Source organism: Centrocercus urophasianus, unplaced genomic scaffold, assembly GCF_019232065.1.
Source record: "Centrocercus urophasianus isolate 14NV4802_14NV808 unplaced genomic scaffold, USGS_Curo_1.0 seq_32, whole genome shotgun sequence".
In the NCBI taxonomy this organism is placed as follows: Eukaryota; Metazoa; Chordata; class Aves; order Galliformes; family Phasianidae; genus Centrocercus; species Centrocercus urophasianus.
In genome coordinates, this window is record NW_024884889.1 from 8,762,030 (window position 1) to 8,787,659 (window position 25,630).

General features: G+C 40.3%; 1 protein-coding gene across 6 annotated transcripts in view; it reads right to left on the minus strand.

Moving 5' to 3' along the window:
* The window catches only part of GLRB (glycine receptor beta), a 69,954-nt gene that overhangs the window by 23,679 nt on the left and 20,645 nt on the right, over positions 1 to 25,630 (minus strand). For 2 of the 6 annotated variants that reach the window (XM_042829769.1, XM_042829764.1), the window contains exons 1-5: positions 22,546 to 22,629; positions 21,171 to 21,324; positions 10,591 to 10,697; positions 8,225 to 8,292; positions 1,858 to 2,087 (exon numbers count right to left, since the gene is read on the minus strand). In XM_042829769.1, the coding sequence (XP_042685703.1) occupies positions 1,858 to 2,087; positions 8,225 to 8,292; positions 10,591 to 10,697; positions 21,171 to 21,292 (527 nt within the window). In that variant the 5' untranslated portion in view covers positions 21,293 to 21,324; positions 22,546 to 22,629. Of the gene's footprint in view, positions 1 to 1,857; positions 2,088 to 6,347; positions 6,498 to 8,224; positions 8,293 to 10,590; positions 10,698 to 21,170; positions 21,325 to 22,300; positions 22,368 to 22,545; positions 22,630 to 24,846; positions 24,867 to 25,630 lie in introns of those variants that run through there. The other 4 variants (XM_042829766.1, XM_042829765.1, XM_042829767.1 and 1 more) reach the window with 4 other exon arrangements.

Below are 25,630 nucleotides of genomic sequence, written 5' to 3' on the forward strand. Positions count from 1 at the left end.
ACACTATCCTTCACACACACTAATGGTCTCCTTTCATCTGCCCTGGCCCTGGTCTTATGATTATTCTACTGGAAAAGAAAGTGAATAATCAATGTCCATCTGCTCATTATGTGCCATTCAAGATCCCTGAGACGTCACCACAACTATCGATATCAACTACCAAAAGTTCCTATTTGCCTAGCTGTTCTAAATGGCTACAACCTGGAAAAATATGTACCTGAAAGAAGTTCCAATTGTTAAATTTTAATATTTAGAATCAAAACTGCTTTTGTAGCTCAAAGTGATTTTCTATTTTGAAATATTAATTTCTACAGACTTCAAAAATTGCTGGATTCAGCTGTAATCAGAACAGGACCTTCAGAATGAGCCAAATGAAATGCTTACACTGTCTGATTCTACGATTCCTTTTCTGACCTCCATCTGGAAAAGTCTTGAGATTTAATTTTCTCATCCTGATTTAGAATGAGCAAAAACAAACCAACACGGACTCTCCTATCTTCTTTCTAACCACTTCCACTCTGCAAATAAAAACCTCACGTATTCATAATTTCAGAAGTTGTCCCCTCTTAATGGTAAAGTTACAGTGCTTTTGGCAAATAACTTTTTCCTGCATTTTGGTGGTATGTTTCAGTTTATGCAAAAAAAAAAAAAAATACTGCTAGAAAGTGAACCTAATCTCTGCAAATCATTGCATCTATAGGCTGTAAATTTTCATTATATTCCTTTTAATTAAAAAATTTGGCTGTTTTACAACGAATCGTTGCTTTTATGGCATAGAATACTATCACGATCATAAACAAAGCAAAAACACAAAGAAGTATGCATTCATTGCAATGAAATTAAATATTTAAGGAGGTCCTCTGAAAAATCTACATTGAGTAAAGCACAGATCTTAACTGGAATCACGTCCTAGTACTTTAACAAAATATTTATATTCACTTTTTAAATTTCAGCCTTTTTTTTATATCAGTGGGAGATAATCCTTGTTTGCACTAGTTAACATAGAAACTCAGGTGGTGAGAATTATGTTACTTTGCTGAAGGAATTACTCCAAATATCACAGAATCACAGGAGCTGGAAGGGACCTCGAGATCCACTGGTCCAACTCCTCTGCTAAAACATAATGGGGATGGTCCACATCCTTAATCATCTTTGTGGCCCTCTGCTGGACTCTCTCTAGAAGTTCCCTGTCTTTCTTGAACTGGGGAACTTTCTTGAACAGACGCAGCCTCATTAATGTTGAATAGAAAGGAAGAATCACCTGCTGGCCAAGCTCTTTTTAGTGCACTCCAATTGGCCTTCTTGGCCACCAGGGCACAATACTGGCTTGTGGCCAACCTGCTGTCCACCAGAACACCCAGGTTTTTCTCTGCAGAGCTCCTTTCCAGCAGGTCAGCCCCTAACCTGCACTGATGCATGTGGTTGTTCCTCCCCAGGTATAGCACTCTGCATTTGCCCTTGTTGAACCCCATTAGGTTCTACTTCACCCAACTCTCCAGCCTGTCCAGGTCTTGGTGAATGACAGCACAACCTTCTTTCACTTCATTATGCTTCTAGAAATCTAGATAACTCTGTAAATTTTAATGCTGTTACTAGTACTAGCCTATTTAATGTTACTTTAACATGATATACAAACATGTCAAATTTTAGTACTTCCTGTGCTACCAACCTATGTGCTTTGCAACATCTCCGGATTTATTTTCACACATTTCATTTTTGACAGCATTGTTTTAAAATTGCCATATATGTTTAAATTTTAATCAAAAACTGCATTATTGAGACTAACAGCACATCTATCTCCCATCAAGTCGTGAATTGACTGAAGTCAGAAAGAGTATGAATTTATCAATAAAATACCTCATGCTGACTAGGACATCTCCATCCCGAAATATAAACAGAAGGATATTTTCTTGAGTGACATCATGGAAGTTAGCATTTTTTTCATTTGCAAAGAACAAGTCTGGTTTCCAAAGACATTTAAACATTGTTGGGTCCACTGTCAGAGTGTCTGAACCCCTCCAGTCGTTGGGCAGTTTGAGTCTGGGGTCATTCCACTTCTGTCTTAGGAAGATGTTCACTCTGTAATCCTGATGGGAAGAATACATAAGAATTAGACCAGACAAAAGTCTAAACAAAAAACAATCATGGGGAAAGAATACCATAGTATCAGACTCACAGAAGAAAAGCAATTTATGCTTTGATTTTTCTATCACAAAGGTAGGCATGAATCACCACTCAAGTAGCATTAGTACGTGGTAATTTCAATGCAATTTACTAATAATAGGTAGAGTATATATCAGATTTAGATAAAAAAAACTTTTTTTTTTTTTTAAAGGAAAGGAGCAGATTTTCCTCCCAGGATTCTTTCTGCATCCCCTCTGACAGCAGCCATGTTACATAGGCATAAAGAAAAGTAGGCAACAGCACAGAGGAAGCCATAGTTCAACTACACTGATTTACTGCAGCTGCTAACACAGCATCACTTCTACCAGCAAATCCTGGAAGTATAAACTCCTGTTTGTTATACAATTGGTTAAGTAGCATGCTGATGGCAATATAACACCTTATAAAAGCATTCTCCAGTTTGTTAAGTGGCATAGTGATGGCAATATGCCACACCGTAAAAGCAGAAAACAGACCAGGAAGACAGCAGACTTTAAGCTGCAAACACAGAATACAGCCTTGGGACCTCTAATAGTGATTTGGGGCTATTTCAGTAGGAAAATTGATGACTGTACAACATAAGGCCTGAGGCAGCTTGTGTGAAAACAGGCACAGAACAGGACACAGAAATTAAGAGTAAATCAAGACGTTACATAGAAGAAACTTTCTTCCAAATTCAGCAGGAGTTTTAGTCAAGGATGGACAGTAGTAGAACCATGCTCAATGAGAAGCAAATGTTGCCGTTGGGAACTGGAGTAGCACATGTCTCAGGGCAGAACGAAACCCACATGCATGCTGTCCTCAGTGAAAGCTGTGTGCATCCAAAGGAAAAATCTGACCTACTATGTCAGTTAGGATTTTTCAGTCTTGCATCTACATCTTTCTGCTTTTCAGATTTACATCTAAGCAAATGCTTCTTTTTTATGCAAACGTAAACCAGGCAGATCACATACAGAGAAAGGAATAAAAGTATCGTTAAAACAAAGTAAAAGACAAAAATAAAGTCAGATTCTATAATTAAGGTAAATCTATCTCTAGTCCTCCTTGCTGTATTTTATAGTGTGGTTACTTTGTTGGTTTTTTTAAGTAATTATTTACTAGGCACAAAGCATCCTGAGATTATACCTGTTAGTGCTTTGCAATTATATAAAAAAAGGCAGATATCTGTGAGTGATGGTTCATGACATATTCTTGATTTGTCAATGAACTCAACATAAAAAATTAAGAATGCAGTGTACAAACTAGTGTTGTCTCAGGCATTTTTCTGTTGATATATTGCGAATTCTCTTCTGCAGTACTTGCTATAAGCTGTATATCTACAGTCCAAAGCAAGTGCCATGTTGAGATACTTATGTTAATTCTTGATTAAGATCTCATGCAGAGTAGTTTACTCTACTGATTTCCCTTTGTTAATCCCCTGTGCTCACCTTCCCATATCCAGCCCAGGTATTTTTTTTTTACTACAACAGACTGTGTAATGTTTTTCCCCACTGCATTATAACAGAAACCAAAGCATCAAAATTAAACAGAAAGATCTCAGGCAACATCTATTAATATGCATAGCTCTGAGAGAACCGTTACTTTTTGGCAGTCTGTTTCTGGAAGTAAAAAAAAAAAATAGATGTAGTCAGATTTTTATTTGTTCAAAGACCTCTATTATTACGTCAAAGTAAAGAAGTAGCATAAAATAGTAGTCAATTCAAAGTGACTTAGAGTTGGAAGGCTTCCATAGAAAAGCTTCAGAGCATGAGGGAATTCAGGTCATCATCTCAGAATGTATTATATTGATACAATTCAAAATTTACTTGTTTGTTTCTGAAGTTCCCATTCCATATGGACTTCATGCCCAAGTGAAAGCATTTATTTTAAACCATACAAATCCTGCATATTGTTCAGACTTATAAGCATTACATAAAAATCAATTTTCTCATGAACAAGTGCATTATCCTTGTTTTAACAAAATCAAAAGTATTCTCACAGCCATAAGCAAATGATAAGCACTCTCCAACACTTGCCTTCAGTTTAGCCATTCAGGAGATGTTTAAATCACAGAAAATCCACTGTCAAAATAGGAATTGGTGGTAAGATCAGGTGGACACCACTTCCTTCCTTTTTCTATTACAAAGGAAGTCAAATAAACCAAACTATTAGATTAGTGGCAGTTTAAGATGTTGATTCTGTTCCCATTTCAGTCAGTGGAAGAGAATTCCCATTAGCCTAAAACAAGTAGGTTCAGACCTACACAAATGACTGGAAATTTCTCATAGAGCATTCACCTGGGGAGGATGGCAACCACATACTTAAGGCAGTATGAAGAATGTTTAATTAAGAGATGTCAGGAGACTTAACTTCTGTATCTACGGAAAATAATATGCACAAAGGTTTTATTTAGCAGAATACAAACTATTACATCACATGACAGAAGTACGGGCTATGATCTGGTACAAATTGAATTTAAGAGGACTGGGAACAGACTTTTTCCAAAATTGAGTAATGAATTTTCAGATTCAGTACTTGTACTGCAATTAGGTTCAATGTAGGCTTGAAAAAGTGGTCTGGATGAGTCACATGGTCTCCCTCCCATGAATTTTACAGATGTTTTTTGAATATTGCAGAATGGCCAATATTTTAAAGTAAAAGGGAGTCAAATAATAATTTAAAAGCCAGACACTAGGGGAAAAAAAAAAAAAAAAAAAAAACAACGTCATTCATTACCATTAGGGCAATGAGAACAGGGAAGGCAAAAAGAATCACTGAAGTGTTCTACAGGGCTTTGTTTTCCCATAAAACTCCAACAGAAGGCAAGCTGTTTTCAAGGGAGCCGAAAGGGGAGGACTTCTAGGAAATATTTCCAATGCAACCTACTAAAAACAGTGGGCACGTGACCAGAAAAACTCCTCAGGCCAGAAGCTAGGCATAGCCAATACTTCTCTCTCTATAAACTGGAGCACACAGTAGATCGTGAAAGGCTTCTTCTACATGACCTACAATGATGCAAAGAAAGCAAGCATAATAACACTCTCTTTAAACAGAAGAGTCGTAGAGTGCCGTCTTTTAACAGATTAGCAAAGTAGAGAATTGCATTCATAGGATTAAAAGAAGAAAAGTGAAATAAGAGCATGAACATTAAGAAGACTTTTCTGTAAGGTATGAAATTAAAGAAGAAGGAGGTGGACTTTGAGTGAGAAAAGAAAGGTTACACTGCAAATACAAACCTTAAGAATGAATTGTCATTGTAGACAGAAGATCAGATCCTTAGTACAGCTAAAACATTATAGCCTTATGGATATTTATAAAAGAATGGATCTACATCTAGAAATCCCTGACTTCAACAGTTTTGAAGTGCAACATAATCCCTGTATTACCCTATAAATCTGCACTCTAAAACAATCTCTGAAAAATTGGAAGAGTTGCCATGGGGATCCCAGACAAGTACTCTGCAAAGCCAGAAGAAAACAAGTTACAGGAGTTCAGGTAAAGGGAGCTTACTTGAAAGTAGCAGTTCTGGTATGAGCCCTTCTCTGTTTTAGCTGAAAAGTTCTTACTCGCTCTGCAGTTGCTAGTTTTTGTTCTTTTTTTCTAGTTGCTCGATACATGTGGGAACATGAGGCAATTCACTCTAGTACTCAGCAGTACAACACAAACTCTACTTTTGCTAGAAATGGAGCAATCGTTTGCCCTTCATTTTTTGCAGAAGTTTGATTAGAACTGTATAGAATGGGCATAGGGTCAATGCTGCGTCTCCACCAATCTTCCTTCTAACCTGTCAACACATTTTTACAACAAAACCGTTTCTCTCCTAAAGCAAAGCAGACTCTACCTCAGCAGGCAGTCAACCACTCTACTTTTGTTGGTGAAGAGCAAACTGCATAGCTAAGAACGTAAATAGTTCTGGGACAATAAGGATAGAAAGCAAAAGTAATTGATTCTCACCAAAGGAGCCAAAGAGTGAATTTGACATTAAGACATCAAATTATTTCCCATGTCCTTGGCCAGTGGAAGTTCATTGATACTGATAAAGCAGTCTGAGATGCTACCAGACAACTCCTCATGCCCATAGGGGACAGGCTTGCAGAGTTCTGGTCCCACTAATGTATCTGCATGCCTTCCTTGCTCTCAGTCTAGCCACAGTTCTATTCCCTGTTTTAATTCAGAATGAATCATGTGCCTGTCTCAGCACCCACCTCTGTGTCCTGCTCCATCTCTGCTTTGATATATTGACTTTCATGTTAGGATCCTCTTGTTTTCAGCTGAAACAGACTGTGCAACTTGTCCAAGCATGTAGTCTTTTGCAGAATGATTCATTCCCTTGATGTGTGAGATTCCCCATCGAACTCAGATGATGGAGAAACATTATTATTACATGAGATAAGGAAGGGAAATATGAAGTTCAGCCCTTGTGAACCAAGGCATCACAGAGATTGGCTGGACACAGAAATCTAAATAAAAGCATAAAATGAGGGTGGTTTCTGAAGCTCTAAAATATGTAGGAGAGCATGACTACCTTATGCAACATGCTAGTAAAATCTGTGAATGACTGGACAGGAATTGACAGGCAGGCCTATATGCATTGCTGTAGAGAGGGTACCTTATTTTTTGGAGAGATGCACACGCCTTACATTCATGTTCTGTTACTATTAGGATATGGCTAATTGTAAAAAAAAAAAGCCTCTGTAAAAGTCACTTTTTAAAGCATGTAATAAATTTCAAAAACTTGAAAGGGCCATCTGGCTTAATATACCTGCCATTTTAGATATTCATTTCACTCCTACTTTCCTGCCTGCTCCTTTAAACTGCAGTCCTCTTTTTGTTTTCAAGAAATAAATCTCAAAACATCTTCATCTTACATTCCTTGTTTTAATATCACTTCCTGCTAATACCATTAACTGACTTACTATCATTTTCAATCAAATCTAAATCCTTTATTCACTCCTAGCAATGAAAGGATGAAATGGCCAAGCTGCTTAAAAAAAGAAAAAAAAAAAGTTACTTCAGCCATTGCATCTGTTTAACCTTGAGCAACTCACTGAAATGTCATTAAAGGTAACACACGAGCTGGCTCTGAATTTTAAGCAGGTACTGGCTTGGATGTGCAACAAAAGGTGTTTTATTATTTATTAGCTGCATTATAGTTCATTATTTCTCTGCCATTGGGACGAGGAATGTTGCCTTAGCCACAGGAGTAGACAAGCAACCAGATCTGAGGAACTGCCCCCATGCACTGGACACAGCAGAGCACTGCACCCATTTCTTCAGTGGATGGTGTGGGAGTGCCTTGGGACCCCAGAGCTTGAGTATATGCCCTAGCTGCAGCTTCTCACATACTGACAAAACAAACTGTACTCCCCTTTGTTTTTTAAACAACAGAAAAACCTAGCCTGCCTCATAATACCTTCAATAATGAAATGTGGTTTGTTTGTTTGTTTTTCCCCCAATATTCTTCACAGTATTTATTGGAAAAGTCATTGTAAAAAGATCTTCAAGTCTCAAAATATCAGACAGTGCTTTTCTAGAATGATTTTTTTTATTTTGAAATTGATTGTTTTTCGTATAATAGTAACAACAACAACAAGTCAAAATTGCAAAGTGGATCATTTGAGGCCATTACTGACATGCTGAGATACTTTGGACTGGAAAACCTTTTTTTTTAAAAAAAAAAAAAAACAACTTCAGTCAGTCCATCTCCTTTCACACAGTAAATAAACAGCAAGGTCACCAATAGTCTACTGCTTTACTCCTTCTACTGCTTACTCCTCAGAAATCCACAGAACAGAGAACATAAATGCTTGAGATCTTTGCATGTATGTTCATTCTGCACTCATCTACCTTTCACCCACAACAGATCCTAAAAGTTATGACAACCTGTGACCAAAAAAAGGAAAGAATTAAATAGATTCACAGATTTACAGCAAAAGGCACAGTCCAATGCTAGTCCCATTACCTTACTTCTCAGTCTGTGCAGTCAAAACAATCATTTACAGTTTACGTTTCGTAATCCTCAGCCTGAATTTTTATTAAGAAAATCTGCTTGTGTGCTGCATTCAGTTCATTTCAGTCTTACCATAGTTGTCTCCTGAATTGACCCAAAGCTGTTAATGAAGATATTGACCGCCACATCGACTGGAATTCCTTTAAAAAGAAAAGATTTCTAGTCATTTGCACAACCCAGCAAAGGTACATTATCCTTCCTTTTAGTGGTATCACAATGTGAAATATTTTTTGTAACTTTGTATTTTCAAATTAATATCTATTTTGTTTTCAAAAGCTACAGTACAATCTGCTTGCACGGAAACCATGAGAATCATTTTCATAATAAAATAGAAAAAAAAAATCCTCATTCCAGAGCACCAAGCTTAAAGCATTTCACTGACCATAAATCAATGAGTCATTGCCAAATTCCATGATTTTCTGCTATCACGGAACGCACCATCCACTATTATTTTTACATGCAATGCAATTCTCATCTCTAGCAGTGGACACATTCAACTGCCAAAGATATAACAAAGATCTATCATCCCAAATAACTGTTTCTGATTTATGATGACACATTTACTTACACTGTAAGAGGATACTTCTTTGTGCAAGTGTATAAATGTAGCAGTGTACACACGGGGATAAAAACTGTTCCATGCAGCTTTCACAGCCACCTCGCACGAGAGGGAGAGAAGCAGAAGGCTGCTCCATTTTACAACGATTACCAATTTGGCAAGAAAAATTTTGAGAAGCCAGCAGCTGTGAAGATATCAAGATGGACTGGATTTTTGTCTCTTTTCCACAGCCAGGATTACTGCAGCTGAAAAGGGCTGGTGTGACAGCTGCTACATCTGCCCTCTGTCACCCTGCGGGAATGGATAGGCAGCCATCTATCTGGTGTTAACAGAGGGCTATCATGAAGTGGGGGGTAGTGGCCTGATGATTGTGAGAATCATGGTCCACTAGTTTTATTTAGCACCTGTATGTTGAGAGTGTCAGTGCACACACTGGATACAAGCATCTGTTGTCACACTGCTTAGCTGGGTGGAATTCTTTCTATTTTCAGAAGTAAAAAAGTTGTATAAGACTATCTGGACAGAGAGAACAACTATACTATAAAGCAATGTCATATTTAATAGTTTGCTCACCTACGTACAGTATTCCAGAGTATGTATGTATAAGACATAAATTCAAACTGCAAACCCACTGCACCACTGGTAGCCAGGAATCCCGACCAGATTTGAATAGGAACCACAGCCCAAGGAAGCCAGTCAAGTGTGAGGAACATTTTAACACAGGCACGTCACTTGTCAGAAAGTGTTCTTTCTTCCCCACTTCTCTGTAAGCTAACATTACATGCCCTCTCTTTTTCTTCAGACTCAATTCTTACCAGAGAGCCATCAGGGATATCAGAAATATAAATCAATCTGCAATATGCTCTACCAGTGGCTACAAGCCTGTTGTGCTGAGGAGCAGACAGAACAGAGGCTGGACATTTATTTTTTGAGACAAAATTCAGCACTGAAAACAAATAAATACGACTCCACAGAGAATAAGAAACAAGCAGGTAACCTGCTGAGAATTGAGTTTAATGCAGTTATAAAGCTTCAGATAGAATCTGAAATCTGAAACTGGTCTCTTCAAAAGCACAATAAAGATTATAGATTTCCAAAGTTCTCATGCTATTGCTACATCACAGTAACTCCTAACCTAAATATAATTAAGCTGTACAAAGAACCGATTTATATAAACTTCAATGTGTGTAATATAATAAAATTGCTGTCTTTTTTCTATCAGGAAAATAACCTAATTCCTGGAAAGTACAATTTGCAGCTGTATGATTACTAGAGGTTTTGCAGAGTATATGTATTTCAGCCTTTTCTGTATATGAAAGGAAATCACATTTGCCTACATGGAACATTCCTACAGCTCTTGCCTACAACAACGTATCCCAGAATCACACGTGCATAAACTCATCATCTATTTGAAATCCCAAACCTCATAAGCAGTATTATTAACACATCTTCCAAACTGAATTTTGCATGATTTCCAAACAACGAAACTGCTGGTCTCTCAAAATTTTATCTTAAAGGACCCCTATAGAGAAGGTAAATGGTTTAAAATGCTGTAAAGCGAGGATACTGCTAAAGCCTGATTAAAATGGAGCAATAAAGACATATTTAAAAATGCATTTTACAAAAACCTAACTCAACTGAAAAAATCTGTTAGAAAAATTTAATAATAATAATAATAAAGCATCAGACAGTATTATCTTGAAATCCCTATATATTTCAGCTTTAAAAAAAACTGTAAATACCTCCTACAGTTACAGCTTGTAGTAAAATCTTCATCTCAGAAATACAGTTGTGAATATCATTTCTGTATAAACTTTCTGTGCATAAAAGAAGGCTAAATTACAAGGATCAAATAAAAAGGCAGAAATATCTGACAAACCTTTGAAATTAGGTCTTATCCTGGGATCATAGCTGAGTAATAGCCTATTCAAGATATTGCTGGTAGAATTAGCAGGTACTCTTGCAAGGTCTTCAGCTGATTGCTGGCTGTAAAAAGAAGTGCATTCATTACCACTAAAACAGAAGCAACTGTGAGGTTAAGGCTAACTCATTTTCAATTTTGCCAGCTCACAAGCAAAGCAGTTTCATTCCATGCTTTTTTTGTGATGTTTCAGTCCTTTTCAAGAAGCTGTAACAAACACGACAGCTCTCTGAAATACCCTAACTGTAAACTTAAGAAGGACATCATTACATATACTGTAAATAAGTAAGAATTTCACTAACTGCTCCCTTACCTCTGAACATGTATCCAGAAGGACGTGATAACTGCATCAGAAGAAAACAGCCACCTGAACTATTTATAGTGGCTGTCAGATTAGGAACACAAGTAAACTGACAGGCACTTCTTAGGTGCCAAACTACACAGAGGCTTTGGCAGCTGCCTGCTTTCAGCTGCCAGTGCCAGCGAGCCCCACCAGAGCTCAGACATTGCAGAACTGGCAAGCACTGATAAAGCTTTGTTGTGGAAAGCAAGGCTTTGCATGCTGGTTGTTTTTCAGAGCAAAATATCTTAAATATCTTCGTTTACCTTGCTGTTATTGTGTTGGGTGTTAAATTAAAACCATCACTGAAATCAAAAAGGACTTGTGATGGGTAAATGCAGCTACAAGAGGGACACAAAAATGAGTGGAATAAAAAGATGCACCAGACCCCATCCCACCAATAACAGGCTGCTAATGCCCTGTAGGTGAATTTTTATGCTGTCTGTAGAATATGTTCAGTAGCAATTTCAAGTTTTGAACTCTTGTAATCAGCATTCCAACCATTTTTTGAGTACTTTCCTGACTCTCTGTCATTAGAATAACCAACACGCCACATAAAAATGCCACTAGTATGTCCTTACTGTATGTACAATAACCCTCTGAGAATATAATAGCAATTAAATAACAGCAGGGTTTCTAACCTCTTCAAATAATTGATAAATTTACCTTCAAGTAATTTTCCTTGAGTTGTGTTTATGGCTTTTCATATTTGGCTTGCATTTGGATCATCAAGTATGTAAAATAACTGATTTATTTCTGTCCCTTTACAGGTGTTGCTCAGCCTTCAGTGATGGCCTTTACCAATGAAGTGGTTGTGAGAGAAATACCATGAACCAGCTTTGTATGCTTTCCTTGCAGCTGCCACTAACTGGACAACATGGCAAAATAAAGCTAATTGTTAATTTTATTTTCAATTTTGTAACATGAAGATTGAAAAGAATATTAATGTAACTGGAAAAAAGGTAGGCAAGCACTTCAGACACTCTATCTGATGCAGAAAGATTCATGGCTTTGCTTCCTTGCAAGTCACACATCTTAACACCTAACACACCTACATCAGATGCCTACTGACATTGTATTTATAAAGTGCAAGCCATAGAGTTTGTTTCTAAATCATATATGCCCAGTATTTGTGACATATCAAACCAAAACAAATAGCTAAAGGACAGACTTACACCCCAATCTGTTTTATATTTCTGTAATGTATAATTCAAAGAAGTTCATTAAATAGTAATGATGGCAATAGTCATTAAATAAAGATGATCTGAACCACGTGGAACAATATGTACACATAAATTAAATACAGATGCTTGTAAAACGCAAAGAGGAAATGAGAAAAAAAAGCTTGAGAAATAAAACGAGCGAGCATCAAACAGCAAAAGAAAGCTAAATACAGCTGATAGTCTGACAGGTTTATTTGTCTCTTCAATTAAGAGGAATAAAGCTGCAATTTTGTAAGATCTGAAACTCACTGCAGAAGCATATTAATACAGGGTTCTGCTCAGGTTGTTTGCGAATTAGGCCAAGGTTGCCTCCTGCACAGAGTAGCCAGTGATGTGATGAAGACAGGGTGGCAGCACTGCTGTGTGGTAAGGACTACCGTGGTCACATTTGCTGCAAGTCTTTCTGTTTTGAAGTGTCACGTGCACACTTTTTTCTCATTTATATAAGAACCAAGTGACACAAGAGCATCAGCTGCTTTGAGTTAGGGAAAGAAAGAAGCCCACAGTCAGTCATCACTGCTTTTTTAAAGGTGACTTTGAATGAAGCGGCTAGAATAGCCACTGGAAAAAAGCTCTGCAGAGCTCAGCCATACTTTCACTGTGATCTTTCACAGTATGCTGTCATTGAACTGCTCACTGAGCAGCATTCCTGCTACCAAATATTTTCAAAAAGACTGGATTTCCTTCAACAAGCCTTGCTGATGAAACGTACCTGGATTTCACCTGTAAATCAATAACACAGAGGTGTAGCTTTTGGCAAACTCAAATGCAATGTCAATTCCAGAGCGACAGATTAGCTGAATGACTTTATTAGCCACAGCAGGATGATTAGGGACACAGAGCAACTGGCCAGGACAATTCAAGTCACTGAGATCCCAGCTAAAAACACTGCCACCCCTGCTCAACTGGCCATTCTGGAATTCATTGCAAAGGTGTAGACTACACTAGAAAGAAAGAATTTGAGCTGAAATCTTCCTTCCCCAAAGAAGCAACACTACCATTTTCTAAAGTCTGATTCCCACACAATACCACTCACACTAAATGAAATGTTACCTACCATCTCTTCTTATCCAACCTAGAATTTTCATGTGAAAAGCTCCTAACAAGCCAAAGGTTCCCCCTAAATTTCCACTAGTTACAACACATTTTTAATACGTTTACCTAAGCTTGCATGCATAGCTGCTGAGAAACATAAGGACATGGAAATGTAGCAACATTTTTCAAAGTAATTTATCAGTTCTAGTCAAGATGTAGTGAATACCAAGCAAAGGCTAATGCAACTGAAGTCTCACCGTGGCTGAAAGGGAAATTTAACAGAAAGCAATAGAAAGCTAGAAATGACTTATTGAGAATTTTGCCTAAACAACAATTTTGAACAACAATAAAAAAAATCCCACAAAATGTCCTCTCTTTTTCTGCAGGACATAAGAAAGCAAACAGAGTTCTCACTCTACAAACAATATCTCTAAAATCCAGAAAGAAAACTCTGAGTCAGTCAGCACGAAACTTCTGTGGGCTATGACTGGCCTCTCTCCAGTCTGCTTCTGCTATCACTGATGAATAAAAGAATGACTGTAAATACTGTTCTGCAGGGGATACACAGCGAGGTGCCCATCTCCTCTTCCTTCCACTGCAGCTGTACATATTTTCTCGCTGCCTTTGAAGAACATGATGAATATTTTAAATTGATACAATAGATGATTACCTTCATAATTCATTAATCAACATCCAGAAGTTCAGACGAGTAGATATGCATGGCAAAAACGAATCATACTCCTGGTTTGAAATTTATATAACTTCGTTACATTTGTGCCAAGCAAATACGTCAGAAGACATTACATCTCTCTCTGTTGGGTTATTATGACATCTACTCCTAGAACTCACTGAACTTACAAGGAGTCCCTATTGCAGGCAGAGCCCCGTGAGGATGACTGGAGAAAGGAACATCAACAATATTTATTCTACACAAATGGGAAGGGGAACCTCTGTCATTGTTTTCATTCACATATTGCTCTGACCCCTGTTCTTAAGGTCCCATTACCACTTTAGGAGAAATGAACACAGTTTTTACTTGTCTCGTCACAATCAGGGAAAAAAAATAAGCACGTGTCAGAGGGAAGCCAATTCACAAACCATCTTACAATGCACCACAGACCAAAGAGTCCAACTGCATGATTTTTCCATTGTCAGCATTTACTTAGAGCTCATAATCTGGATAAGCTGATGTCAAGCTTTGCCTTTGCATAGATTGCTGTATGACAGAGAAAAATATATACTCCAACTACTGTTATCTTCCACAGAAATTTCCTATGTAACACTGAAACAACAGATTTTATACTGCTAATCTAATTTATGTGATGGAAACTGTCATTTTAGTCATGTAATGTGGCAGTAGATATCTGAAAATGATAAAAAAGTTCTGGGAAACACAACCATCTGTCATCTGGCCATATACTGTATATACTACTTCCCTGATACAAACTATCACTCTTCTGCTTTGCGGGTGTTAGATTTTCTAAGCGTAGTAACAAAGCATAAAAACAGGCTAACGCAAAGCAAATAAACACTGTGTAATTCCTCTGAATGATCTCTATAATCTCTAGCGTGCTTAACAGTTAAATTTTCAAACTGTACAGCCCTGGCTTCTCCACCACGAGGGAGAAAAATTACAATCCCTTCAATGCAAAGTCAAACTACTTGAATTTTATCAAAACTACGAATCTCAGACTAACAGTTCACAAATGCTCACAAACGCAGTTGACAGCTAAGCTTTTAAGATCAGATGTGCAACTCCAGTCCTTGAATCTGGAGGTAATCCAGTACAGTGAACAAAACCATCAATCCTGCTGGGGCACCCTGAATCATGGTCTGAAATAGTTCCTTTTGATCCACTATGGAAAGACCACAAACTCCCAACATGGGCATGTAAGCAAGCTTTCTGCAGCTGGGCTTGTGAATAGCTCAGTTAGTGCCACTTCTTTGGTTCTTGCCTATCAGAAGCCCCTATATTTAGCTTGGGTTTACATTCAGCACTACTCCACGTTGAGGAGCTTTTACCCAGCACACTGAGCTGCCTTGTTTTTCCCTGAAGCATTATCAGCAGCCAAAAGTTCAAGCAGAACTACGGATATTTGTCCACACCTGTCCCCACGTCCCAATCTCTTTTTCTAGACGTGTGAACACCAAGAAGAGCAATGCACACATCCTGAAAGGAGCACCGTCTTGGTTAGAAAGCACAAATGGAGAGACATTGGAGATAATCTGCCTTTCAGAGATCTACATGGTGGTAATGAGAACGGAATGCAGTCCTATGGTTTTCCTCACCCTTAGTTATAGGGCAGTTTCATGAGCAGACCAGAGAGCATTCTCAGTCTGCAGGCTCTTTCCCTATGAAGGACAGGGCTCAAGCCTGTAAGTTTTCTGCACAATTGCATTGCCTCATCACTATAACAGCCAAAATGGAGTGAGAATTTCTCACCAGGGAGGGAGGATTACTGAAAGAGATTCAGTCTACCACAGTTAATTACTGTTTTACAAGAGAACTTCGGTTTTGCTTATACAGCCTTATCTTTTACTCCCCAGCACGCTTATCCATTCTGAATAACAAATTCCCAGACCTCCTGGAATGTGGCCCTGTCTGTCTGGGATCATGGCTTTCCATGAGGGCTACATGCTACAGGATGATTAAACCACTGACCAATTGCAGTTACCACAGGGCAGAAGAATTTTTACAGGAACCAGAAATGGGCTCTGCAATGCCTTTATTTTCAGAGTGACTGAAATGGAACTGTCCCCACAAATAAATTCAGGCTGCTCTTTCAACTCCATTCCATCTTCTCCCACAAACTGCATCAATTCTCCCATCACATCTACAAATTAAACTGCTCGCAGACTATCATTAGCGTCTTCTAGAAGATGGGAGGGAATGGTGACAGAGATGATTCCACTTTTCACCATTGGAGGGATGATCAGACACTACTGACAGAGAGACCACGTAGACCCAAGCACTTGGTCAGAACAAAATTCCATGTTCATGGGACAGTGGAGAGGATCCAAGGTAGAATACTTTGACTGACTTCAGCGTTTACGGAAAGAGCTTGTCAGAAGCTGCCAGTTAACCAAGAGAAATGTACAGAGTAGTCTTTCATACAAATCTATGCTTTAAACACATACAAAGCTTTTTTTCCCCCTCAGTCCTACCATCTTGTTTGTTTGTTTTTAAATGAGCTGTTTATTGAACCTTGGCATTTGTGACCTTTATAAGCTTCTACCCTGGCTGATGGCACAAGCCATGTTTTCTAGACTGCTTTGAGGGACATTTCACAGCTTTTGAAGTAAAGGATATGCTTTACTGAATACAACCCAAAATACAATTTGTATTCCTGTTCTGTGGGTAGAAAGTCTCTACGGGCACCGTGCATTTAATCAACCTATGTGTATATAAACCTTCGTGTGGGAAAAATGCATATAGGTGGAAAGGGACGCTACATAAAAACCACAGTCTTGAGATCAAGGGGAAAGAATGAGATTCAGAGACCAAGGCAATACTCTGTTAGACTCTCTGGGGGACCATCAGCAACTAAAAGTGTGCAGGTGAACAGCTGAGTCGCACTAAAACCGTAATTAACAGGGATAGCTGTGACTGTGAGCACGCTGCTAACTGATTTTGTTAACTGCTTTTTGGACACATATCTCTATGCCTTCTGCAACCAAACTTCCCTCTGCTTATAATTTAATTTGTGTAGAGATTGTGCAAGGGGCTTTGAGAGAGACGTCCTGGGTTACCAAGGACCGTGGGATAACAGCAACAGCTGCAACGCTGTAACATAACTAAAGAATTTATTATGACACACAAAAAAAAGGAAAAAATGTTCTTTAGCAGCGCTCTTAGAAAAAACCACAGCTGCATGTCCAACATGTTTACCAGGAACAGGTATTATGAGGAAGTTATGCTAAGGGAAAGTGGTAACATTAGACAAAATCTGTTCTGAACACATCTTCCATCCCAAACATGTCTGTCTGTACATCTTATTCTCAACATCAGTCCTCACCGTGACTAAAATGGAGCAGCTTCTTAAACCTCCTCTGCCATCTGGCAACATTTTCAAAATAATGCCAGTACTGGAAGGGAAGTCACATTCAAAAGGCTGTCTCTGCCTGGGGCAATTCAAACAAAATACCCATGTTTATCTGATCAAAACTGCCTGAAGTGTTCAGATAGGCTTAACTCACATCAACAAGAAACATAGAGCAGTCACACTTGTGCCTAACCTTTGTGGCACACTCTCACAAAGTCATAGCACAATTGCCCGTTCCCTATCCTTTTCTAGACTTTAAAGCTGGAACACTCTTTCACTGTCACCTGCAATGCCACTTCACAGCTTGTATTTTCCATTCTGAAGAGACCCTGTAGACAAACAACAACTTGTAGAAATGCAGCAATGTGGAGTAGCCTCCAAATGGGAAATAACAGAGGAAATACAGCTGGTGGACAGCCTACGACCAAGAAATAGATCGAGTGTCTGAATCCACCTGTGCCTAATATCAAGTCAGCTGTATTCAGTATAGTGAATTTCAAAATGAGCTCTGTAACCTAATCTACAGAATTCTTAAAGGATTTTCTTCAAGAGCTAGACCTGGTTCTTTTTTTTTTTTTTTAAATAATGTTTTCCATGGAGAGCTAAGGCTAGACTTTTGTTTCATCAAGGCTCCATATTATATTCCACTATGCATCTGCAGTAACGAGCTTCCTAGATTTATGTGAAAAACTCCCTGTTGTGAACTTTTAGGTCCAACATAGCAATTTGTTAGTTAATCAACAAACATCTGAGAATCTGACAAGCATAATTACTCTCTGTTCCATTTGAAAAGCCTGAGGTAAGAGAAAGTGATCAAAACTTTGATGCGATATCTTACATCTGTCTGAGGAAGTACTAGATTAAAATAAAAACAAGTGATTAAGCATCAGCTTCATGAAACCTCTCTAAAGCAAAAGCTGGGGAAAAAAAAACAGTTCCAGAAAGAAATAAAAATGACTCTTTGAACCACTGTCACACACTGTACAGAGAAATATGGCATTTATCATAGAATCACAGAACTATAAACAATCACAAGAGTGTTTGCTCTCAGATACAAAACAGTATTTTCCTAAAAGCAAATATCTGTTTATGAGACAACAATGAACTTTTTATGGGATTTCTGATCAACTTGTTCTCAGCTTATTTTAATAGTTAATTTCATGCCAGAGGTGCACATTCAGCTACAGACTCATGTGCTGGATATGAGTTAAAGTAAAAGCTCAGGTGTGCTTATTTCTTATATAAACACGCTAAACTCCAAAACCTAAACCAGCCCCAAAAACACCCATTTCTGAACATCAAACCACAGAACTCAACAGTATTATCAGACTAGACACAAATATTTCCTTGAAAAATTATCTGCATATATAGTTGAATTTCATAACTGTAAAGTTTGTTTCTTATATAAATTACTAGTGGTTTTTAAATTCTACCTCCTCAGGAAAACAGTTTTTTGCATGTTGAAAATAGACAAGAGGCTTTTTTTTTTTTTTTAAACAAGAAAAGCTTTCAGTTGTATTGCACTAGTAATCAACTTAAATTAAAGGCAGATTAAAATTTTCAACTTAAAATTTCCTTAGGAATTTGCACCACTCAGTCACACAAATGATGCAACGTGCTTTACTAGGGAACTTTTCATCCAACCATTTTCTCTGAGACTATTTTCGGTCTCACCACTGAATTCCCACTCAGATTTTGGTTTGTTTCTGAGGAGACTTCTCCCTTTCTTTGTCCATAGGAAAAAAGCATTAAGAATAAGCCATCTCTTTTACAATTCACACTGTCACCAACTACAGGCTTTGTGAAATGTTATTAGAACACGCCAGTGGCTGAAAGTTTGTCATCAACAGCTTGAGTTAGGAGAGGACAGAGCTCACCTGGACTGTTCACTCACTCACCTAAGGGTTCTGCTGCCAGTCACAGAGCCAGCAATCCTGCAGTTCCACTATCACAACTGACTGTGTCTCAAGCTGTGAACTTCAGCCAAGTGAGACACCAACAACTTGTTTGTTACTCACTACTACGGCAATTAATTCTAACAAGCAGCACTCTACATGTGGATACATCAATCAAACATGGGAGCCTGCTGGGATTATCAGAGAAAGCTTTCACTGTCACAGTGTAAAAACACCACCTAAAAAATTAGAGCATTTATTCACCTCAACTAGTGGTGACAAATGATGTCACATTTGTACATTTCCAAATTAACTGGTATCAAGAACAGAGTAACAGCAAATACTATGCTTCAGAATGGTAATTAAGATCAAGTTAATAGTGGAGAGAAGCGCTGGCTGCTTTCACAAGACCATAGCAGGTCTGGATTCTGCTCCCAGCTGTGCAACTCACTATCCAGTGACTTCAGTGCTCATGCCTGTCTGGGGAACCATGACATTTCTCCCACTGCCAGAAGTCCTTACATTAACTCAAGCAGAATGCTCTGCACAGAACTCAGCTATTCAAAGGAAACAGAATGGATGTGGGTCATTTCAAATGAGTCGTGTCACATTTCAGACCTGTATCGTAATGTTTTCAAATCCAAAGACATATCTCATCTTTAGGGTCGACAGAATAAGAAAATAAGAATGCACACATGTAGAAATTTTCTAAAAAATTGCCTTTACAGATCAACGTCAATATCAGCATTTAAAAGAATGGGAACTTTAAAAGTATCCTTTAAACACTGCCTCATTATTGTTATTCTATTTTTTTTTTCTTTTCCTCGCAATGCCTGTTACTGCTAGCCAGCCAGTTTCATCTTCTAGTTTTCTTTCACAGTCACAGTTAAAAGGTGTTTAGACTTGCCGGAGTCACTTTAGTACTTAAGGCTCAGTGCTCTTCCCACACATTGGAAACTCATAAAGCTGCACCTGTATTTCACATTTACACCACACCAATAAAAAGATGACCAACACTGGCCATGAAAATAAGAAAAAAAGGCCCTCTAAAAATAAATGCATGCATCATCTTATGTATAATCAAAGAATATTAGAATATTATAATCACAAAATAAACAAGAGAGTTAGGCAAAGCAGACTATTACACTGTGGTGTAACCAAGGTGTTACAGCTGCTCTGTGACTGACATTAAGCATGTTTGGGACTGGGTGCCTACTGATTACTGTTTCCATTTTTCTGCATTACAATTATGTTACTGGAGATAGGGCATAAAAAATAAGAAAGAGATCTGCTTCAGACATGAGAAAGAATGTGGCTGTATAATCAAAGAATATTAGGATGCTATAATCACAAAATAAACAGAGTTAAGCAAAGCAGACTATGGTAACAAAAGAGAAAAAAATGGAAGGCTTACCCTTATCCTGGGCTCACCCACAAAACACCAGAAGGAGAGATCTCTAGAAGAGATCCTTCCTCACTGGTAGCCAGCTCTTAAATAGGTCTAGGAGGGGTGCAGCCATGCAGCACAGGTGAATTGCCTTCACCTGTGCTCCTCTGGCTGCCTCATGGCTCACCTCAGGTGATCAATCAGAGGTTCAGGCCATGACCCAGTAATTCCCATACATCTTATCAAGCAACATAAAACACAGTAGGCATTAGAAAGTGAATAAATTTATTCATTTTAGCGTGAAATGAATAAATTTATTTGCCCATAAATAGCAAGACACAGGGTTGGAATCCCTCACAGACATTTCAAATCATTGTTAAGAATCTGTTTACTACTGCTTAGGCTTTTCATTAAAATAAATTACCTGCTGTAGAAGAAACAAATTCATTGATAGAACTCAGCGATGTCACCGGCCAAACCCTCATCCTCTCATTCCTACTCCCCATAACTAATCTCTCAACAGACACCACCATCTTCCTTGTCAACTGCCATTTCATTTTCAGCATTAAAATATAGCACAATTCTGATAGAATATAAAGGAAACATGGAACATACGATGGACAGAGGTATTGCTTCTTTTTTCCCTTTCCTTTCTTTGAAGACTTCTCTTTGGAATAGACTTCTTCCACCCATAAGGAGAATGAGACAAAGAAGAAAACCGCTAGCAGGAACTTCATCTTGAAGATTAGAGTTCAGAGAAATGTTTGGTCTACGGCAAAAGAAAATAAATAGGTTTACGTAAGTAAGGTTATATAGGGCAAATGAGAACACAAGTACAGAAGGTAAGCAAGTATTTCATTAAAAATATCTATCTATATAGGGGTGACACAGTGGAACAGGTTGCCCAAGGAGGCTGTGGATGCCCCATCCCTAGAGGCATTTGAGGCCAGGCTGGATGTGGCTCTGGGCAGCCTGGTCTGGTGGCTGATGACCCTGTACATAGCAGGGGAATTGAAACTAGATGATTGTCCTTTTCAACCCAGGTCATTCTATGATTCTATATTTCATCTTAGCTGTCATGGGAGAGAGTCTGCTGAGATGTGAATCTGATATTAAACTAATTTAGGTAATTCTCTGAGCATCAGATAGTTTCCTAAAGTTAAAAGAATCACAGCCAGAAACAGATTTAAGTGCAAGATAGCTTCAGTGTAGTTAAAACATAAATGAGACAACCTTCAAAGGGGACCCAACTCAAAATCCTCAGAAACCTGGTAGGAGAATTCATCTCCAAAAATACCACGTATTAATTGCATTAAACATGGCCAAATGTGACCAACCAGTCATTTACCAAGACAGAGAACTGAGAGCACTAGGCACACGTAAAAAAAAACTAACAGTTTCAATAGATCAGAAAGGGCCACGCTTTCGATCTCACAGATGGAAACGTAAACATCAGCGACTATTTTGCAAGGACTCCAGACAGAGTCAGCACTAAACGGGAAGCGTAAATGCGCCTCGAGCACAACGCAGAGGGTTCAACGTTATCCCACCGCGTTCCATTCGATGCGGGGTCGGGCGGGACCACCTGCCCAGGGCCGCAGCCACTCGGCACCCTGGGTGTGTGCTATTTTCCATTCCTCGGCTCCTTCTAACGCCACCTCCTCAGGCCGGAGACCTCACGGTTCCCTCAGCACCAGCTGCACTTCCCACTTATTCAGTTACCCGTAACGCCGCCTCTCCCTCACCTTCCGGAGGGTCATTTCCATCCCCTCGCAAAGCCACTCGGAGCACCGACGGAGGGGCTCCGCCGGCCGCAACCGAGCCCGACGCCCCCCTCTGCTCGGCCCGGCCTCGGGCAGCCCCCACCCCCGGCCACCCGCCCGGCCCCGCCGCCGCCGGGCGCCGGCCAAGGTGCTGACAGGGCCGCCGCGCCGCCCCACCCGCGGAGCCTCCACCGGCGGGGCCCACGCGGCCGCAGCCCCGCGCTCACCGCCACGCACGATCGCGTCCGGGCCGGAGCCGCCGCCGGTACTCCGCGCTCAGAGCCGGCGGCAGTCGGAGAGCCGGCGGCGCGGCATGGCGCGGAGCGGAAGAGCGGCTCCGGCCAGCGAGCCCTACCTCCGGCGGTGCTCCGCGGCCAGTGAGCATGTGCGGAGCGACTGCGCGGCGGCCTCGCAGTGAGCATGTCCCGCCGTCCGCACATGGGCACTGCGCGGCCGGGCTCGGGAGGGAGGGGAAGGGGCTGGTGCGCTATTGCCTCTGGCTGATCGTGCTCTGCTGCTGCACGGGATGCGCAGTAGCGGGACGGTGATGATGCAGAGGGGCACGGAATCACAGAACGGCTTGGGTTGGAAGAGACCTCAAAGCCCACCCAGTCCCAACCCCTATGCGGGCAGAGCTGCTCCCCACCAGCTCAGGCTGCCTGGGGTTCCGTTCATCCTGGCCTTGAGTGCCTCCAGGGATGGAGCATCCACAGCTTCTGTGGGCAGCTGTGCCAGGGCCTCACCTCTGCGTGAAAGCTTTCCTCCTAAAATGTAACCTGAATCTCCGCTCTTTTAGCTTAAAACCATTCCCTTTTTTTCCCCCTATCACTGTCTGCCCATGTTCATCCTTGCTCACTCTGTGTTCTCTGAAGCAGGAGCTGTGCTTATGCTTCGTGCTTATATTACAGACAGGCCTTTGGCCCAAATTTTCAAGCAGGCAGCGACTGCTGTACAGTCAAGTAGCCCTAGGTCATCAAATGTCCACCTCACACTGTAGTTCATAGGCATCGTCTCCCATCTGTCTCATATTCCTTTTAGCAACCAAGCCAGATAAAACTTCCTATGTCTTCCAGTTTGCTTTCCATCACTCAGTATGCACTGCCAGAGCTCCTGTCCATGCTATAATGAAAGAACAGCACAACCTGAAAGCATTACAAAAGCATTTCTATTTTTCTGAACATGTGCAGTGATTGATAAATACCTCCGCACATGCTTTCTGTAATGTCCTGTGAGCCACACCATACTTCTCTGAAGCCTCACTTGACTTTGGAGTACAAGAACAAAAAGTGGAAACAATCACAAGCCTTGCAAATGGAAAAAAAGTGGGCAAATGACCTAATCCGTGTGCCATGCCAGGCACTGAGCAGTGTGTAGGTTTGGTAATACCCACATGCTGGGTTCCCTCAGCTTCACTTTTCCATGGAGCCCTACAATCACAGAACATTCTGAGCAGGAAGGGAACCACAAATACCACCCAAAATCCAAACCCTATGTCTGAGAGCAGTATCCAAATGCCCCTTGAACTCCAGCAGCTTGTGGCCATGCCCTCTGCTCTCTGCCAAAGAGCCTTTACCTAACCACCCCCAACCATCCCTTGATGCAGCTCCAGGCCATTCCCTCAGGCCCTGCTGCTGTCACAGAGAGCAGAGTTTGGAGCCGCACCATGAGGCCTCCTCTCAGCCCTCTATGCTCTGGACTGAACAAATCAATGGGACCTCAGCCATTCCTCATACACCTTGCTCTCCAGACTCTTCACCATCTTTGTTGTCCTTTGGATGCTCTGTAATATTTTTAAGTCCTTCTTATGTTGCAGCAACCAAACCTACATGCAGTGCTTGAGGTGGGGCCAAAGAGCAGAAGGGATAATCTCATCCTTTGCCCGATGCAAATTTACCCTGGGATGCACCCCAGGGTATGGTTGGCACTTCTGGCTGCAGGGACACACTGCTGACTTAAGATAATACTCTGATGATAATTCCATGAGCTTTCTGAATCGGTTGCTATAAAGTATAGTTATATTGCCATAGATGTGTACGTGTGTGTGCATCAACATACGTGCATGCTGTCATACTCAGGTCATCTGAAGGCCACAGGACTCTCAAGATATAGTTTTTAAGCTCAAACACAGGAACTTACAAAATTAAACAAAGCCAAGTTGTTTCCTGAAACAGCAAAAGCCAGAGGCTTCCCACAACACTCTCTGCAAGCAAAAATAGAAGGTAGAGGAAGCTCATTTTTTAAAGCCCTTCTGAAGTTGAACTCAGGAATAGAAACCAAGGTGTTACAGCTGCTCTATGACTGACATTAAGCATGTTTGGGACTGGGTGCCTACTGATTACTGTTTCCATTTTTCTGCATTACAATTATGTTACTGGAGATAGGGCATAAAAAATAAGAGAGATCTGCTTCAGACATGAGAATGAATGTGGCTGTATAATCAAAGAACACTAGGATGTTATAAACACAAAATAAACAAGAGTTAGGCAAAGCAGACTATGGTAACAAAAGAGAATAAATAGAAGGCTTACCCCTATCCTAGGCTCACTCACAAAACACCAGAAGGAGGGATCTCCAGAATAGATCCTTCCCCTCTGGTAGCCAGCTCTTAAATAGGGCTAGGAGGGTGCAGCCAGATTCCACCCCTTCCGGCAGCACAGGAGAATTGCCTTCACCTGTGCTCCTCTGGCTGACTTGTGGCTCACCTCAGGTGGTCAATCAGAGGTTGAGGCCGTGACTCAGCAGTTCCCATACAGTGGTTTGCATTAAGAAAGTATTAGCGTGGAAGGGAAGCACAAGCATCTCCAGTATGCAGTAGTGGCAGCAGCAGAGCAACAAATCATTCCGAGCACTACTGCTGCAGGGCAGGCTCTCTGCACTGAGCTTCTTGCAGCATGGAGCCTGCCTGCTCTGCATCTCATTCTGACACAGAGTACAAAACTGCCTCCGTTGGGCTCGCTGCAAACCATGTGGTGTTTGCAAGTGAGTCCTGCTGCAGCCATAGGTAAACACCTAAGGGTGAGTGATAACTCACCAGGACAAAGCATGAAATAGAAAATAATACCATCCACCCCTGGAGTCGCGTAAAATAAGAGTATGTGGCTGATGTCTTCCTGTGGATAATAAAAGTGGGATATATGGACGCTTTGTTAAACTATCTATCTATGTGTATCTTTGTGTCCTGCACCTCACAAGTAATAGCAAATATTGCAAGAAATATTTCAGTAACTCATTGTTTTTAAATGCACCTAAATGAAATAGGTGTCAGTTCTGCCCACTCTGTGCCTCACTCAGCGCTGCCAGAAGAAGCCAGCA